We start from the raw sequence: 19,529 nt of genomic DNA, 5'->3' as shown, positions 1-19,529 counted from the left end.
AGCAAATAACAAAAAGATGGAAGACATGCAGGAGAAGAAAACATCAAAAGATGTTCTTGAGATTTCCTAGATAGTGACATATGGGAAAAGTCTTTGCAAAAATAGTCTATAAAAAGTGTTAAAAATGTATCCTTTGACAGAATTTTGGACTCTGTTTAGGGGGTTAAGAAAAATCAATAAATAATTAGACACATAAATGTAATAATAATAATTTAAAAAATGAGTGAATTCTAGACTTTGCCAAAAATTATGGATCTTTCTGGAAGACAATTGACCCAGGGGAGTGTCAAACAGAGCACCACATGTGTTCAAAGCATAAAGCAATATCAGACCCTAACTTTGTAGCTGTTGCTATACAAATTTGCATTTTCCTGCAGCTTACAGCTCTTGTCCTTGTGTGCAGAGAGGTAGCTCAGATCGATCAGTTCCTCCAGGAGACAGCGGCACGTGAAGCCAGCGCTAAGGTTCGCCTGCAGCAGTTTATCGAGGAGCTACTGGAGCGTGCTGACCGTGCTGAAAAACAACTCCAGATCATCAGCAGCTGTGGAACCACACCGAACGGCAGTCTGAGTCACTGCAGCCTACAGGATGCCAAAACCAACGGACGCCAGGTAAAGACAAAGTGGTTTTATTACAAGTGACCTTGTGTATTAAATAATTCAGCCAGATGTTTGCAATCAGCCAAGACATGTTTGGTACTTTTATTGCTTCTGTGTTAAAGTACTGTTACTCCAGACCCCTGTTTTGCACAATGTTAACCTGGGTTTTTATAAGACTTTGAAATATGTCTGTTGGAATATGTGCCTATTTAGTCAAAAGAGCATGTGTAAGGCAGTTTATATGTTCCAAAACCATAGGCATTATAGTGACTGGGATTGCATGACTTTTTAGAGTAGAAGAGAATTTGTGGTCAGAACGTTGGAAGAAAAGAACTGGCTTGCAGGATGTTCTAATTCACTCTAATGGTAGTATTTGATTTGATTAAAGTCAGGGCTTTGTGAAGGCCACTGGAGTTGGAAACTGGCCACAATTTTAAAGCATAACATTTATTTATATAATTAGTTTTATTTAGCATGGGTTAGCAATACATCTGGCTGAAACATCTGAACTTAGTAATTAAGACCAGTAATTATGTCTACATAGTTTTGGACATATAGTGTGCAATGGTATTCCGAAGTGTTAGTATCGATCCCTGTTTTAAAACCAAACCCAAAACAAGTAGTGGTTACAATTGCTGATATTTATGCCATTTTAAGTCAAGTCAAATTTATTTGTGTAGCACTTTACAAAATACACAGAAAAAATAAAATAAAATTTAAAAACCTCCCTTAAAATTCCAAGAAAGAAACCTTAAGATGAACCAGACTCATTAGGGACCTCCATCCTCATTCAGTGGAATAATTTAACTTAATTAGAATTAAACAATCCATGCAGATAAAATTATTCTACCAAGTGAAAAGCATAAAGAATTTGATTATAGTGCTGTACATTTCAGTCCAGTCTGTGGTATATTCTGACAGTAAGTTCTGAACATTGTAAGTGCAGATATTGCAGATTCCCATCATCCAGCAGGAAAAGTATTGTTGGCCTGGCAGCCTCACATTTGCTGGCTTTAACCTCAGGTGGATAAAAAGGTTCACGTCAGAAGTATGTCTGTTGAAATTTGTGCCCATTCAGTCAAAATAGCATGTGCAAGGCTGGGCACTGATGTTGGTCAAGAAAGCCTCATTGATGTTCAGCCTTTCTCAACCAGGGTGCCGTCTGGCTTCGTCAGGGGTGCCGTCAAATATATTCTCACGTTACTGATATTATATGCAATAAATTAAAAAAAAAATAATAAAATACAAAAAAGTCAACTTATCATGAAAATGTAGACCATTAGCCGCCTCAAACATCAAATTTTGTCTCACACGCCCCTTTCCCCACGCTACAACGTCAACGCGGGTTGCGTGCGTTGCCTATAGTGATGAGTCGTTCGCGAACGATCCGATTCTATTGAACGGCTCTTTAAAATGAACAAAAGGAACCGAGTCATGCCTCTGGGAGCCGTTATATTTATATTTCTGTGCAGTTCATATCGGGTGTAATTCAACCATTCCGCTTCTATCAGTAGAGGGAATTAATCAGTCATAATAAGAGCTGTTAATTGTCGAAATTCAAATCACTTTCAGTATCGCGGAGAGAGCAAGCGACACACACACACACACACAGAGAGAGAGAGAGAGAGAGCTCATTAGTGTAAATATTATAATTTTTATTGTTATTATTTTGCACTGTTTTTATTAATATTTTATTCTATTTTATATTTTTGCACATGTAACTGTTTTGTATATATTTGTTCTTTTTTATTGTTCTTTTTATTATTTCTCTCTAACTTGCTTTGGCAATACGAATGTCCTTATTTGTCCAATAAAGCTTCTTTTAAGTCTAAGTTTGAAAGTCGTAACCGAGCTACAGAGAAACCATGCAGACAATGAGCAGTGCTAGTGGTATAATGACAAATAATTGAGAAATAAACTATAAACTTGTTTAATGATGTTAAATCTGATTGGTTCATGGTGCGTATGTTTTAAAGCAGAAACAAACACAGGCACCTCGCTACACAAGAGAGGATTTTTCTGAAGCTTAATGCAATGCAACCACAGTACGTCTCATCCCTGTAGTGTTTTTGTGTGTTAGCAGTCCGAGGGATGCAGAGTGTAAGTTTTTTAATACATTTGGGGTGACTCGAGATTTTGAATACTTTTAAAGGGTGCCGTGACTGAAAAAAGGTTGAGAAACACTGATCTAGTTCATTCCAGAGCTCTTCAGTGGGCAGACCACTAGGATTTTCTTCTTGTCTTTATAGAGCTCTCTGTTCAAAAGGGCACAGTCATGCTGAAACAGGAAAGAGCCTTGCCTAAACTATTGCTGCAAAGAATTGCATTTTCTCATAGGATTTATTTATTACACCTGTTAGAAATTTGTCAAATTTGATGTGAAATGATTAATATTTAGATGTCAGTTTCACAGAACGTTTGCTTATCCATCCATGTACTGAGTAAATCAATCATGCAAACAAGTGAGGATTGCACATACAGTGAGGATACATACAAACTACAGATAACATCAGTGATCTGTCATTTATTTTTTAATACATTTGTAAATGCAGCTGCTCAGAGAGGGTGTGAAATATTCATTCTGGGTTTAAATTAGAAATCACTGAGCTATGAATATCAGAATGAATCAAGGAGGTTGTGGGATCATGTCTTCCAGGGTTGACAGCATTTCGTCCTCTGCTGGCTCTTTAATAAGTGGTATAGATTGTTTACTTAGTGCGTTCTAAAAGCAGAGATCTGATACACTGTATGGCAAAAGCAGACAGCTGACACCCTGATATGGCTTTTGAAAAGATTTTGTGTCAGTGGGGTTAAGGTCAGGCCAGCTTTATTTTTTGCTCTTCCTTTGGATCAATAAAGCAGCTCATCTGTTTGTCTGTCCGCCCACTTGCCTGACCGCAATTAAATTGGTCAGTAAAAACTGTGGAAATCTTTTCTTTGTACTTTTGCCAGTTAATTAAAGACTCAAGAGAATTAACAAATCATAAACACTTGTTTATACTTTATACAGCATTTTACAAAATGTTCCCACTTTTTTGGAAGTGTAGTTTATAAACCTATTACCAATGGGTATGTCTGGTGCTCGGAGAGTGCATCGATATAATGCACAGCTTCAAGAGAGGAAGGTTGATAGGGTTCCTCATTGCTGCTGACTCTGCTGGCTGCTCGAGGCACCTGCACGAGGGATGGATGATTCTTCGTATATGTTAAAGCTCTCTGTGACAAATATGCCTAGGGGGGCGAGGTTAGTCTGCGACTCGTAAGTACTTATACTAGTAAGTTATAATTGGGGAAGTGGACATAACTAGAAATTCCCCCCAAAAAACAGATAGTGTCACTGGAAGACCTGTGTCTACATACTTTTGACTATATAGTGCACGCGGGATTTTTTGTCCTAATGAAAAAGTGGGTGTAAGCATTTGTTCATCCCCACTAGCACAAATGGGGTCACTGACATTACCCTGCCGTGCAGTAGGATAAGCCTTGGCTCAGCCAGCACGTAATACAGTGTACCACTGACTACCAATGGCAGAACTCATAAATACAAACTGCTCCCAAATGCCAGTCCATGACCCACATTCTCCTGCTCATTGTTTAAACATGAGCATTCGGGATGTCAGGAAGAGGGTACGCTATATCAGGAGCACGCTGTGATTTGAAACAGGTCCTAACTGGAGCAGCGGGAGTAAAACAGAGTACACTATCTATCCTCTTGAAGCAAGGCATGAATTCAGGTCTCCAGGACGTCCTGGCTTTAGCATGAGCAATACTTAATGTAATGCAAAACCTAAATTCATAAAACATATAACAAGATAAAACAAAGAACAGCTGTGCAAAGTTTTAAAAACTTCACTATTAATTGAATATCTACAAAAGTAGAAAAAGTGTTTATAAAAAAATGTAGGTGTAACCAGTGACATTTTTCCATTACTGTAATTAAAATTAAAATGCCAAAAGGTGGAACATGGAGATTTTGAGTGAAAATAAAAAATATAAATAAAACCTGTGGAAAAAATGTGGACGATTTTATGTTCATCCATGTGCTGTCAGTCAGCCAAACTGGCTGGACTGATGATGTTAAAAGGTTATTTATGACCTTGAGTTTAGCAATTTGAAAACGGCATGCCAAAATCATCACCTTTTCTCACTTTCTTTCTGACACAGAGGAACTCCAGTCTCTCGGGTTCCAGAGGGGTGTACCAGGTGTCTGATCGGCGATCCTCCCCCAGCACTGGGTAAGTCTCTTTTGGTCTGAGATACATGGAATTATTTTATTTAGAAACATGATACAGATTAACATTTTGAACAGTTTTACAGCCTTTTAAAATCAGTATTTCTGTTGCAAAACATTTGGCAACAAAAATTTACTAGCTCAGTACTGTAGCTTAGTGTTATTATACCGGACTAGTGATTAGAAGGTTGCTGGTTCACTGTGTGGCTCCTGAGCAAGGCCTTCAACCTTCAATCACTTGGATTGTATTCAGTCATGATTGTAGGCATGAAGAATTGTTGCATTAGAAGAATTCTAGACTATTGACAGTTACTTGGCATTGTAGTGGTGCATAGGGCATTAATATTTTAGTTCTCATACGCTCAATTTTTCAAAACGGTGAAAAAGAAACAGCACCAGAGATGTTTGCACAATTAATTCTAGCCTGTAACTGTCAGAGAACTGCTGCTTAAGCGTGGATATGCGTGGGTTTGCATGCCCTAACATGCCCAGACGTGTTTCTGCAGGTGAATTTTTTGTTTTAAATTCCCCACGGAACACTGGTACATATCTACTGTATGTAATGATACGTGAGTATACACCCATTAGGCATAACATTATGACCACCTTCCTAATATTGTATTGGTCCCCCTTTTGCTGCCAAAACAGCCCTGACCCGTCGAGGCATGGACTCCACTAGATGCCCATCATTGTGATGTAAAAGAAAACATGATTCATCAGACCAGGCCACCCTCTTCCATTGCTCCATGGTCCAGTTCCGATGCTCACACGCCCATTGTTAGCACTTTCGGCGGTGGACAGGGGTCAGCATGGGCACCCTGACTGGTCTGCGGCCATGCAGCCCCATACGCAACAAACTGTGCTGCACTGTGTATTCTGACACCTTTCTATCAGAACCAGCATTAACTTCTTCAGCAATTTGAGCTACAGTAGCTCGTCTGTTGGGTCAGACCACATGGGCCAACCTTTGCTTCCCACGTGCATCAATGAGTCTTGGCCGCCCATGTTAAGCACATATGTTATGCCTGATCAGTGTACACCCATATACAAAAAATCTGGGTGATTAAAGAAAACATATTTGGCTTCAGTCTATAAAAATAAATAAAAGGTACTCTTCTGCAAGAAACAAAATCTTATTTACTCACTTTCTAAGCCGGTCATGCTAATCAGGGTCACGAGGGGGTGCTGGAGCCTATCTCAGCTCATAATGGGCGCAAGGCACACAGAAACACCCTGGACAGGGTACCAGTCCATCGCAGGGCAGACACACAAACACACAAATGTTTTCAAACTGCTGCTCATGGGCCAAATTGCAACCTGTGACACATTGAGGTGTGGAGTGTGGTACTGTACTTGAGTGCTGTTATTACTGGGTATGTTCGAAAACCTAGTGAGCTGCCTTGCTGATTTACTGCCTACACGGGCAGCTGCCTAAGTAGAGAGGATTCTAATAAGTCATTGACTTATAAGGCAGGTTTATTCGAATGCACTACTTAGACAGCGATTCCATCAGTTTTTGCTTAGTAAGCTAACACAGTTAGCATCATGCCATTCAAACCAATGGGATGAGGTGGCACAACGTGCTAGCATGTCAACTAACATCTCCCTCCGTGTACCGAAAACGGTAAAATTTGCTGACAAGCCCGGATTTGCAAATAAAAACACTTGTGCAAGTTTATACAAATTAAAAATCAATAATATTTTATTTACGTTTGAAAATAACTCCGCACCAACCGCCATGTTTTTAAATTTTCTGTGAGAAAAGTTTTGCTGCACAGAATGCTGGGATTGCCTCCACCGCTAAGGCAGCATCAGATGCTCCCTCATTCTTGAGTCAAAATAGCGTTGAAATTTTAAGATACGTTACTGGTGAATATATTAAGGCATCTAGGAATTCGAACAGCCTACTTCTCGGGAGCGTGCGTAGGATGACGTAAAATGCTGTCTATGTAGAGAGCTCCCTAGGTTTTCGAACACACCCACTACTTGATAAAGCAATAACGTAACCTTTTTAGACTAGCTAAAGCCCAGCCAAATTAAATAAAAACAGGCGCTCAGGTGGTGCAGAAGTAAATTAGGCTGGCCCACTACCGCTGGAATCCAGCAGTGCAGTCTGCTGCCCAGGCGTGTTCATACAGACATAATTGAATGTGTTATAGAAACTTTGTAGCTATAATGTATAATTATAATTATAAATCATTGGCCCAAACCTAACTCTAATGCTGCCTTTCTCAAAGCAAAGTAAAAGTAATCTTAATAAATAAACTGCTATGTTAACAATGTTCTATTGCACATCGTATCTGGCTATAAATGTTCTCAAATAGGACTTTGCTCCTGACTTGCAACATCTGGGCCTATAGAGCTTCTGTCTGAAGCTGTGGTGAGCGTTTTTATAGTCACACAGTTGGCCAGTCATGCCTCACCGGTGTAACTCAACATCAGTAAATCTGTGAGCTGGCAGAATAGCAGAGAGCTGACAGTAACTCAGTGTGTAAATGTGAGGAAGGAGGTATTAAACTTTGGGTATGTGTGTAATTTGCAAGTTGCCATGGCTTCCAGTGAATCATTCGCAATGTCTAAGAGTGGGCGGTACATCTCAGCTTGTGCAGTGAATTAAAGGTGTGAGTGTTTGCAATGCCTAATCCACCAGAGCGGGGTCCGTTTCAATTTGGTGCTGAGCTACGGATGATAATGTGTAAGGGCTGAGTAAATGTCAGGCTGGAATACCCCATGGAAATTTTTCTCCTACTCTAAAAGAAAAACATTCTTTTCCAATAATCCTTTGCAGCAGCGCTTTAACTCCAGACAGTGATTTAGTGTAGTCGTCCCTTTACCCAGCATTTCTCAATCTTTTTTTCATCTTAGTCTCCATTGTGTTCAAAATCATTTTCTCCGACCTTGACACGGATACCCCTGACAAGGATAACAAAAGGTATTGTTTTCAAACAAACGTTTATCTGCCCTTCCTGCTTGTGGGACATTCAGTTAATCCATATTGAAGGTTTATATCTTGGTATTTTCAGATTTTGGTTGATGTAGTGAGTTTACTGTTACTGATAGTGCAGAGTTTGTATAACTGGTGGTGGGAGCTTTAACACCTGGGTCTACGTCAGCAGGATCTGCATTAACAACTGAATCAAAATCAATTGTAGTCCCCTAAGACACAAAGTAGGCTATAGGTAGTATGATTTATATGACATCACAAGAGATCTCCTGTATGCTAATAGCTCATTGATTTTTCTGTCCCATCACATGTAATTATTTTTTTAACCTCTGGGTCTTGTCCCCTTTGGGCAAACCAAGCATGTTAGAACACTGTATGGCCTTGATCATTACTAGAGCTGGCTGTTTCTTTGTGTCTAAAACAGCCTCCGCTCTTATAGAAATGCCTTTCACATAAATTTAGAGTGTGTCTGTGAATTATTTGGCCGGTTTATTCAAAAGCGCATTTATGATGTCAGGCACTGATGTTGAAGACCTGGCTAGCAATTAGCGGTTCCAGTTCATCCCAGATCGTCATTCCAGTGTTCATTGGGTTGAGGTCAGGACTGTTCATAATCACTTAATAAACACAGGATATATGATGTTCTTACACACTTTATTATCACACTTTATTATCACTCTGTGAATAGATTTCTTTACCCATGACAGATCATCTTAATTTACTGTCATAAATGCAGTAACACACTCCATACAGAATGCCAATCCATCACAGCACCAATCATACCTGGGTTTAGATGCCCAAACGGCCAACAGCACTGCTGGCGATTTGAACCCTGGATCCCATCAGTATAGGGCTAGCACAAATCTAATTTTAACCATAGAATATATGAGTAACATTTAAGATCAAACTGTATTGTATGAATGTTTTATTCATGAGGCCTTGTTCCTTTTATTCATAATGGCCCTAAATGTAAAGCAAAACTGCTGCTAAATTATCAGTAACTAATATTAGCTAGCATTAATGCCTCACACTATGCTCTGTATATCTACATACATAAATCTAAGCATTTTTTCCCTTTCTGCTGAAGAGCATCCGTCCGATCAAAGTCGGCATCCCAGGGCTCAATGGTGGGATATGACAGCGACAGTGTGGAGATGCAGGCGCTGGAGGGCAGCTTGGAGGCACAGTACTACCACGGACAGTGTCGTCCCACCGAACCCTCGCCCTACGACCGTCGTAACTGGGGCCTCCGCAAGCAAGCCATCCAGAACTGGCAGCGCCGACCTTACCGCAACAGCACAGAGGCAGAAGAGGGAGACATGTCGGATGTGGCATCGCGCACAACCGAGTCTGAGGCGGAAATGTGGGAGCAGGAGAGGAGGGTAGAGTGTCAGCAGCACTGCGGTCACCGCAGCAGCTACCAGCTGGGCTCAGGTGGGAAACTTTTATTATAGAAGATACTTAAAATCCTCGACTGTACCAGGTTTTTACTATGGGAATTTTTGTTTAATTACATTAATTTTATTGAAATTTGTTGGCAAGCACAGGCCAGAATTATCTGGTTACTGACCTGTGTTGGTTTCTGCTGCCAAACTAGAATTTTTGGTATTCTAGCTGAAGCTGGGCCAAACTCAACAAATGCTGGTGGGTAAACTGTAAATCTTACCAAGCATAAAAAAACTGCTGGTCAGTGACCAACAAAAACTGTATTAAATTGTTTAAAAGGCAAAAAACTTATCGGTTCTAAGTAACCGATTATTGACTACTAACCCGATTTCCAAAACAGTTAGGACATTGTGTAAAATGCAGTCAAACAAATAAATTCTGAATTGTTAATTCTCCCACAAAAAAAATAGAAAGAAAAGATTTTGAATGTTTTTACTTATCAACTTTGTATTCGTTGTATTTTATGAATAAATTTGATTCCTTGCAACACAGTCTAAAAAAGCTTGGACAGAGGTGTGTTTTCCATTCTACCTTTTCTATTAATCAGACTTTTAATGGTTTGGCGCAAGTGGAACTGCAGTCCATCTAACTGCAACCAAAAGGCTGTATTAGATGAATTGCAAATTGACTTTCTTGGGTTTTTTTCTATGGTCGACTGACTAGGCTGAGTCAGCTTAGTTTGACTTAAATAGGACCTGATATGGTTGCCGAGATTAATGTGGGGAGTTTAAATTGCATTAACGAAGCCTGCAAAACCAGACTAATTTCCCAAATTGCAAGGTATACCTAGTTCACACTACAGGATTATAGCCCTGATTTTCCGTTTGCTGACTGGTTTTGGAGGTCGCCAACCAGCGTCTGCTCAGGGCTCGAAAAATCAGCTCTTGCTTGCAATGTGTGAATTGCTCAGAGACACAATCCGAGAAGCTCGCTGATCACTCACAGATTTAAGAAGAATATCTAGCATGCTAAATATCTGGACCTGTCAGCAACTCTAAGTCCTGTAGTGTAAAAAGTGTTACGATCAGGTTATGACTGGCAGTGAGTGCAGTGACACGCTATGGCAAATGAGAACGCTAGATACTGCATGAAAGGAAAACCCATGGGAAGAGTTGTAAATGTCAACAAGCAACATAAAAATATAGTTTATATCAAAATACACTGGCATACACACAAGCTTTACAATATTTGTGACCTTATCATTCATGTCAAACCATAATACCTACTTTTATAGCAAAAATATTTATTTACATCCAACCCTCTCTCCAGAACAGACAATTCCTGCTGACTATGTATCCCAATCCACTCTTTTTACCTACATTCTTTTTTATTCCCACTGGTTATCTTGCAGCATATTAGGTCACAACCAACTTGGATCAGTTCTTGGAAAGAAAAAAAAAACCCACTTGTGTATTTTCATGAGTTTGTGAGACAAGACAGACTTGGTGGTGATTCCTGTTGGTGATGGATCGTGTAGCGTGTGATCCCCTATCACAGTTCAGTCGTGTAGTGTACAAACCACATGGCTTAAAGATTCCTGATTACAAGAGTGTAAACAGTACAGCGATCTGGCCACTTTGAAAGTTGTGTAGTATAAACTTAGCCTCAGACATAGCTAAGTCTCCAGCTAGTTAACTGAATCAAAGTGGCAGACCATTTTCAGCTAAAACAGTTTACAGTGTACCTTTATTTACTGTAAGTCCTATAAGTCATGTCTTTACTCCAGGTCGTTCTGAAGTTGGCTACAAACCCTGCCGCCATGAGAAGAGTCCATCTAAAACCAGTGAGGTGATCAGTCCCGAGGTCCTAAAGATGCGGGCAGCCCTCTTTTGCATCTTCACCTACCTGGACACTAAGACCCTGCTGAGGGCGGCTGAGGTGTGCAGAGACTGGAAGTTTGTGGCACGTCACCCTGCTGTCTGGACGAGAGTGCTGCTGGAGAATGCCCGCCTTTCCTCCAAGGTTTCTGATCATATAACGATAGTTTGGGTGATCAAGAAATGTAGAGATGTATGGATAGAAAGAGAGAAAAACAGACAGAATTGGATGGATGGATGGATGGATAGATGGGTGAGTTGGGTGAATAGATGGATGGATGGGTTGGTGATTGAATGAAGGGGTTGGGTGGATGGATGGATGGATGGATGGATGGATAAATAAGAGAAAGACAGAAATGGCAGGGTGTATGGATGATGGGTGGATAAATGGGTGGATGGATGGAAAGGTTTGTTGGATGAATGGATGGGTGAATGGGTGAGTGAATAATGGATTAGCTGGGTGGGTGGATGGATGGATAAGAGTAAGAGAAATAGGAGGGTGTATGAATGGATGATGGGTGGATAAATGGGTGGATGGATGAAAAGATTCGTTGAATGAACGGATGGGTAAATGGGTGAGTGAATAATGGATTAGTCGGGTGGATGGATAGATGGTAATCTAATAACCTGCTGTTATTTAAAGTAACAGTTTATTAGTGTAGCCTGAAGGGAAACTGCATGCGTGTGGAGTACTTCAATAACCAGTTTTATGTGTGTGTGTTTATTTTGTGTGTGTGTGTATGCAGTTCTTGTGCACACTGTCTCAGTGGTGTACACAGACACACTCTCTGATCCTGCAGAACCTCAAACCAAGACAGAGAGGGAAGAAGGAGACCAAGGAGGAGTATCTCAAAAGCACACGGTAGTGACTTTCTATGATATTACCTAAACGATTTTAGTGAGTCAAGAATTCTGGCATATTATACTATATTATATGATTTTGACAACAGTGTTGTATCTTTTATCTTTTAACGAAATAACTTTTAATTTAATATTTTTTTCTTGAAAGGCCACATTTCATTTATTCATTTACATACTATATGTTAATTAGGTGTTCCTGGGACACAATTTGTACTTGGAGGTTTTGGTTAGATCAGAGATGGTATTTAAAATCGTTTTTGTCTCAGTGGGTGTTTAGAGGAGGGTCTGGAGGCCTTGCTGAAAGCAACAGGAGGAAACCTGCTCATTTTGAAAATTTCCCACTGTCCAAACCTGCTGACTGACCGGTCGCTGTGGCTGGCCAGCTGCTACTGCCGAGCTCTACAAGCTGTAACATACAGGTCAGTCCATCAGAGAAAGTTGCTTTGCTTAATTAACTAACTAATGAATGAGCACTGAATCCAAGTTTGACAACGTGATGTGCATGTCTATTTTAGAAGTGCCACCGATCCTGTGGGCCAAGAGGTTATCTGGGCTTTGGGTGCAGGCTGCAGGGACATCATCTCTCTTCAGGTGGCACCGTTACATCCTTGGTAAGATCCAATAATTAGTAGTTAGCTAAGTATTGCATAGAACCATAGTCAAGTTGTTTGACAACTTCAGTGACAATAACTGATGAGTACAATAAAGCAGTTAGGGGAGTAATAAGATTAAAGCAAGTGTGTTTTATACCTGACAGATTAGAATCTAAGATATGCAAAGTGGTGATGACACAGAAAAATTTGTCTAGTCAGAATGTAGACATGACCCCTAAGAGCCCTTCACTTTTGACTGCTACCATCTACATATAATATAGTGTGCTTGTGTATAAAAACACTGGACGTACACTTGTAGCTTAGCTGGTTTAAGCCACTGCTGGGGCCTGGAGCAAGGGCCTTAACCCTCAGTTGCTCAGATTGTATACAGTCACTTTTGTAAGTTGCTTTGGATAAAAGTGGCTGATAAAGGCAGTAAATATAAATGTTTATTAGACCACAGATTTAGTTAAGCCAGGGTTTTTTAACCTTTTTTTTTTCAAGCGACCCACATTTTGTCCATGATTATTTACGCAACCCAGGCAACACAAGCAATGCGTCTTTCTCTCTCTCTCTCTCTCTCTCTCTCTCTCTCTCTCTCTCTCTCTCTATCTCTCTGTACAATCTGGCCCCACTGTGGTTTACAAGATGTAACATAAAGCCTCCACAAGGGGGCATTTGTGTACAAATATATTGAAAAAAAATTTCTCTGCAACCCATTTTTTAAATATAAACCTGAGCTAAGTCATATGTTTGCCGTAGTGGCTAATAAATTATGATCTAAGCTGTAAACGTACTCTTTGAAGTCAGGTTAAACAATTCTGCCATCAGTACATCAACAAGGTATTGGTCATGTCATTATTTTGCATGATTCTGGAGAACCTTGTAGTTACTCAGGTAGTGCAGCAGTAAATCACACTAGCCCACTACTGCTGAGATCCAGGGTTTGAATGTCGGTGCTATGGGTTGGTTGGGTGTTTCCACAGACGCATTAAGCTATGTCTGAGGGCGGTTGGGGGGTGAACAGCCGAGCCTTTGGGAGTTACTCTTGTCAGGTCGCATCAGGAAGGGTATCCGGCTTAAAAATTTGCCAAATTAGGTTTGCAGACCAGAATGATCCACTGTGGCGACCCCTGAAAAAGAATAAAAATACAGGCACCACATTGTTTGGAAAGTGTGTAAATGTAATTTAATTGAATAATATAGCTTCTTAGCTAATCGACACTTACTCTGACCTGTTACTATGTATGCTGATTATCAGAATGATCAACTTACCAATTTCCACTTAGCATAATGATAGCTGGTTATCTGGATACAGCCAAGTTCAGCTTGATGACTGAAATGAAATCATGAACCGAAAAAAGTCAAATAAATAATTAGCTACTGAGCTAACATAGATGAGCTCTACCGGCTCTGTAATTTGGGAAGTGGGGTTTTACACACATATCCTTGGATAGAGATTCTTATTCTTGGTTAGGAGAAGTTTTTTTTTTTCTTGGACCACAAATGATTGGCAATCTTATTTCCAGCTTTAGTTGTGTGTAATGCAGTTTAGACTTAAGTATAAGCTTCTCTTGCTATCATTTTTTCTCTTTGTCCTGTCTGTTATAGTCAACAGCCTGCCCGCTTCAGTAATCGGTGCCTTCAGACGATTGGCCGATGCTGGCCACACCTAAGAGCCTTGGGAGTTGGCGGAGCTGGATGTGGCATACAAGGATTAGCTTCATTGGGTAAGTGACAGAAAATAAAGAAGTTTACTTTAAAGGGCCCTGTTTGGCATTTATGTATACTCTGTTTGGGTGGTGACTAGGCAGAAAACATTTTGAAAAGAATAAAATCAACTCCTTTAATGTGTTATTTATTTATTGGGATTTTAACGTCATGTTTTACACTTTGGTTACATTCATGACAGAACTGGTAGTTACTCGTTACACAAGATTCATCACTTCAAGTCTTTGATGTCAAACACAGTCATGGACAATTTCGTATCACTTGCAATTCACCTCACTTGCATGTCTTTGAACTGTGGGAGGTCACTGGAGCTCCCGAAGGAGGCAAACTTCACACAGAAAGGACCCAGACCGCTCCACCTGGGGATCGAACCCGAGACCCACTTGCTGTGAGATGACAGTTCTACCCACTGAGCCACCGTGCCGCCCTCCTTTAATGTTTTAAGAAATATTTAATATAAATATCAGTTCCAAATTGGATGTATTGTTGTTGTAGACATAACCGACCATCTGATGTAAACAATATATAACTCAATTTCATGTGGGTTCACTTTTATTTAACTAACAAAGTACAAATAAATTGCTTTTAATATTTTAAGTGACCAACTTCATAGTATTTAAAAAAAAACACATTGTGAATTTGATGCCTGCAACATACATTAAAAAGTTGGGACAGGCAAAATAAGATATAACTAAAAAGTGTTTAGAATATTTAAGTTACACCATTTCGAAACACTACACAATAAGCAGGTGAATTAGTAACAGATCTGGGTATCATGACTGATGGGTTGTAGCTCACCAGTTTGCGCAAAATTCATGAATTCAAGATTGCAAATTTGTATTTAGGTATTTCACCATCTGTCATACATAATATTATGAATAGATTCAGGAAATCCAGAAATATTTTAGTCAGTGCAGGGCATGGCTGGACACCACCGGTAAATGTGCGTGACCTTTGAGCACTCAGACAGCAGTGCATTAGAAACCGTCATGCTACTGTGATAAATATAGCCGCATGGGCTCGGTAGTACTTCAGAACAACTTACTTAACACGGTCCACTGCTGGGATACAGTAGTAATGTAAAAATACCCTATTCATTTATTCATTCATTTATTCTGAAGTAGCAAATGTTCAGATTATGCATACACTTTTCTGGGTTGTAAGAAGTCATATTAAACTTTAATTCACTAGTGACTAACCTTTCTGAAGATAGTAGTTCTGGTTTTGTTTGGTTTTAGCTTTATAGTTTAGTTTATGAATATTTGTGATTTTGGTTTTTATTGATGGTCACAACCCTCCTGTGTATGAATATGTTCTAGCAAGAAACTGCATGAGGCTGCAGGTGCTAGAGCTGGACCATGTCAGTGAGATTAATCAGGAAGTAGCTGCCGAGGTGTGTCGAGAGGGTCTGAAGGGTTTAGAGATGTTGGTGCTTACATCAACTCCAGTCACTCCCAAAGCCCTTCTCCATTTTAACAGTGAGTACACAGTTTTTTATATACACTGATCAGCCATAACATTAAAACCACCTCATTGTTTCTACACTCACTGTCCATTTTATCAGCTCCACTTACCATATAGAAGCACTTTGTAGTTCTACAATTACTGACTGTAGTCCATCTATTTATCTACATACTTTTTAGCCTGCTTTCACCCTGTTCTTCAATGGTCAGGACCCCCACAAGTCCACCACAGAGCAGGTATTATTTAGGTGGTGGATCATTCTTAGCACTGCAGTGACACTGACATGGTGGTGGTGTGTAAGTGTGTGTTGTGCTGGTATGAGTGGATCAGACACAGCAGTGCTGCTGGAGTTTTTAAATACCGTGTCCACTCACTGTCCACTTTATTAGACACTCCTGTCTAGTTGGTCCACCTTGTAGATGTAAAGTCAGAGACGATCGCTCATCTATTGCTGCTGATTGATCTAGACCTTCATCAGTGGTCACAGGACGCTGCCCACGGGGCGCTGTTGGCTGGATAATTTTTGGTTGGTGGACTATTCTCAGTCCAGCAGTGACAGTGAGGTGTTTAAAAACTCCATCAGCATTGCTGTCTTATCCACTCATACCAGCACAACACACACTAACACACCACCACCATGTCGGTGTCACTGCGGTGCTGAGAATGATCCACCACCCAAGTAATACCTGCTCTGTAGTGGTCCTGTGAGAGTCCTGACCATTGAAGAACAGCATGAAAGGGGGCTAACAAAGCATGCAGAGAAATAGATGGACTACAATCAGTAATTGTAGAACTACAAAGTGCTGCTATATGGTAAGTGGAGCTGATAAAATGGACAATGGTTTAAATGTTACAGCTGATCTGTGTATATATGCACTTATTTTCAAACAATAAGTAAATACTGTTATTCTGTACTTTTGAAGAAAAAATTCCATTTAATTGCTAACAAGTAAGGAGAGCTTACAGTTACCAGTTTAATATTATTTATGTCTTGCTACAGGCATAGTGGTGTAGAACAGTGGTCCCACTATGGGGCCTCACTGAGCCAGGGGGGGGGGGGTTCCGGTTGCATTTAATGTGTTAGCACACATTCAGTTGTGATGATTTTTTTCTTTCCTATTTCCTTCACTCTGTAGGTGTGTGTCGTAACCTGAAGTCCGTTGTTGTACAGATAGGTATTGAAGATTACTTTGAAGACCCCAACAGCCCAGAGGCTAGAAAGCTTTTTGATGAGATGGTGAACAAACTTCAGGTATGAATGATTACCACGCAGTACTTAACGATGATGGCGTCTGGTTTATACTGTCTGCAGAAATTCTGACACCCTTGATGAACTGGGTAAAAAGAAAAGAAGGAGTTTATGTGGAATTACACTGAGAATATAAATAAATCATTTTTTAACTGTTCCTTTTAAATGTAATACATCTGTAGCAGTATGTACAGTGGGGGGTCTGCAACATCTAGTAGTTTCACTGAATGCCATATAATCAGCAAAACAGAAGGGTTACCATAAAAACCCCTACTTTATACACATTACCATGGTGCCACCAATAACATTGCCATCCTGAACCAAACTTGCAACCCAGTGCAGGTGTCTGCCTGGCCCATGCTGCCAAGTGTCATTTTTTTGAAAACCAAAGTATGCTCAACCCAAATAACAGCACAAAGCAAGGTTAGGTTTCAAGAAACTCCAGTGGCCTGCCAAGAGCCCTGACCTCAGTTCCACTGAACAGCTTTTAAATAAACTGGAACATGTATTGAGGCTTTCCTGACCAGCATTAGTGCCCAGCCATACAAATGCTCTTTGAACTGAATGGGCACAAATTCTCACAGACATACTCTCAGAAGTGTGGCTGTTGTTATAGCTGAAAAAAATCACATAAAGGTCTTTCTATTTTAATAGCATTTGTTGTTTAAATGGGCTGTCCAACAAGCTTATGGCCAGGTATCCAAACACTTTTGGCCATAGAGTGTACTTTGCTTCAAAATTAAATAGGCTGTAATTAAAGTGAACAGCATGCATGAAGACACTTAAAGCAATCACCCATCTGTGTACTCCAAACACCAGGATAAATTGAACCAGCCAAAGCTGTCTAGGTCTGGCAGCTTTAAATGAATTAGTGAATCCCGCTGCTGCCACATTGATGAATCACTAGTCAGGTCAAAATGACTCATTGTGAATTTAGGGTGCTTAACTTGAGAAATGAGGAGACTTTAGAAGACTGAGATAAACATGACAGTAGAGATTTTACCTTAGTTTTAATTAGATCACCTGAAATGGAGTAATGGACTTTTGTGGGTAAATAGGGCACATTAAATTACTGTTTTGTATTACTAAATACTAAACAAGCAGTTTGTTGTTAATTTTAAGATCAAGTACTGTCAGAGCTACTTCTGTTTTAAAACTTAATTTTCTCAATAATATAATTTGTTTGCCTTTAATTTGATCTCATGTTCCATCTGCCTTTCCTGACAAGGGTTGGTGGTAAAGCTTTCACCATCTGGTATTTCCAGATGGTCTCTGATACAAGTACAAACTGGAAGAAAACTTTGTATATAAAGTATTTAACTTCATTTCTTTGAACTACTATCATTGCATATACCCCTTTTACCCATATACCCAAATCAGACCCCCTCAACTTAAAATGTTTTACAGTGATGTGAAAAAACTGTAAGAAAAAGTGCACAAGAATTCTCATTGAACAGTGAATAATATATATATGATGCTTACAAGCAACTTTAGTAACATAATTTAAGACAGAACATTCCTCCATGATACTGGTCAGACAGACTGTATGTGTCAGTTGCTCTAGAAGAAAAACATCCTCATACTTGACCCTGGGGATAGTATTGTTCTGGTTATAAGCCTCGTTTTTCTTGCACCAGTAAAATATCTGATCTATATGGCCAAACAGTTCCAGTTTGCATTCCTCACTCCATAGATCTGTGTCCCAGAACTCCACAGGTATCTTCAAGTCCTTTCTATTGTATTCCAGTGGACCGCTTCTTTGCTTCTTAGAGAGGATTGATGTGTGTCATGGGGTCTGGCCAGTCATCTACTTATAGTTGCCACATATTTGACACATTTGTCCCAGCATTAATCAGGTCCTCCTGTAAGTCTTTTGTAGTAACACAGGGGTTTGTCCTTGGTTTCCTGATGAGATTGGATGGCCTCCCACAGACAGGCAGGTTTGCTACTGTGCCATAGGTTTGATGATCTGATCTCTCTCAGCTTGTGTAACGGCTCCTTAGTTATCACCATGGATGTAAAACACCTTGAACTGACACTGACAGGTGAAGTGAATAACACTGATTATCTCTTCATCACGGCACCTGTTAGTGGGTGGGATATATTAGGCAGCAAGTGAACATTTTATCCTCAAAGTTGATGTTAGAAGCAGGAAAAATGGGCAAGTGTAAGGATTTGAGCGAGTTTGACAAGGACCAAATTGTGATGGTTAGAAGACCGGGTCAGAGCATCTCCAAAACTGCAGCTCTTGTGATGTGTTACCGGTCTGCAGTGGTCAGTATCTATCAAAAGTGATCCAAGGAAGGAACAGTGGTAAACCGGCGACAGGGTCATGGGCGGTCAAGGCTCATTGATGCACGTGGGAAGCGTAGGCTGGCTTGTGTGGTCCGATCCAACAGACGAGCTACTGTAGCTCAAATTGCTGAAGAAGTTAATGCTGGTTCTGATAGAAAGGTGTGAGAATACACAGTGCATCACAGTTTGTTGCTTGTGGGGCAGCAAAAGGGGGACCAACACAATATTAGGAAAGTAGTCATAATGTTATGCCTGATCGGTGTAGATCTCTTGGCGGTGTTTATTATCACACATCCTAG

The 19,529-nt window shown here is 40.1% G+C and overlaps 1 protein-coding gene across 2 annotated transcripts in view; it reads left to right on the top strand.

Annotated features, from left to right (window-relative positions):
* fbxo41 (F-box protein 41) overlaps nucleotides 1-19,529 on the top strand; it is a 47,256-nt gene that overhangs the window by 26,922 nt on the left and 805 nt on the right. For both annotated transcript variants that reach the window (XM_063008738.1, XM_063008739.1), the window contains exons 3-12: nucleotides 404-611; nucleotides 4,764-4,834; nucleotides 8,862-9,208; nucleotides 10,947-11,182; nucleotides 11,784-11,899; nucleotides 12,165-12,317; nucleotides 12,414-12,509; nucleotides 14,103-14,221; nucleotides 15,542-15,700; nucleotides 16,823-16,938. In XM_063008738.1, the coding sequence (XP_062864808.1) occupies nucleotides 404-611; nucleotides 4,764-4,834; nucleotides 8,862-9,208; nucleotides 10,947-11,182; nucleotides 11,784-11,899; nucleotides 12,165-12,317; nucleotides 12,414-12,509; nucleotides 14,103-14,221; nucleotides 15,542-15,700; nucleotides 16,823-16,938 (1,621 nt within the window). The remainder of the gene's footprint in view (nucleotides 1-403; nucleotides 612-4,763; nucleotides 4,835-8,861; nucleotides 9,209-10,946; nucleotides 11,183-11,783; nucleotides 11,900-12,164; nucleotides 12,318-12,413; nucleotides 12,510-14,102; nucleotides 14,222-15,541; nucleotides 15,701-16,822; nucleotides 16,939-19,529) is intronic.

The sequence above is a fragment of the Trichomycterus rosablanca genome, chromosome 14 (genome assembly GCF_030014385.1).
Source record: "Trichomycterus rosablanca isolate fTriRos1 chromosome 14, fTriRos1.hap1, whole genome shotgun sequence".
Classification (NCBI taxonomy): domain Eukaryota; kingdom Metazoa; phylum Chordata; class Actinopteri; order Siluriformes; family Trichomycteridae; genus Trichomycterus; species Trichomycterus rosablanca.
This window is presented reverse-complemented; position numbering and strand designations above follow the sequence as displayed.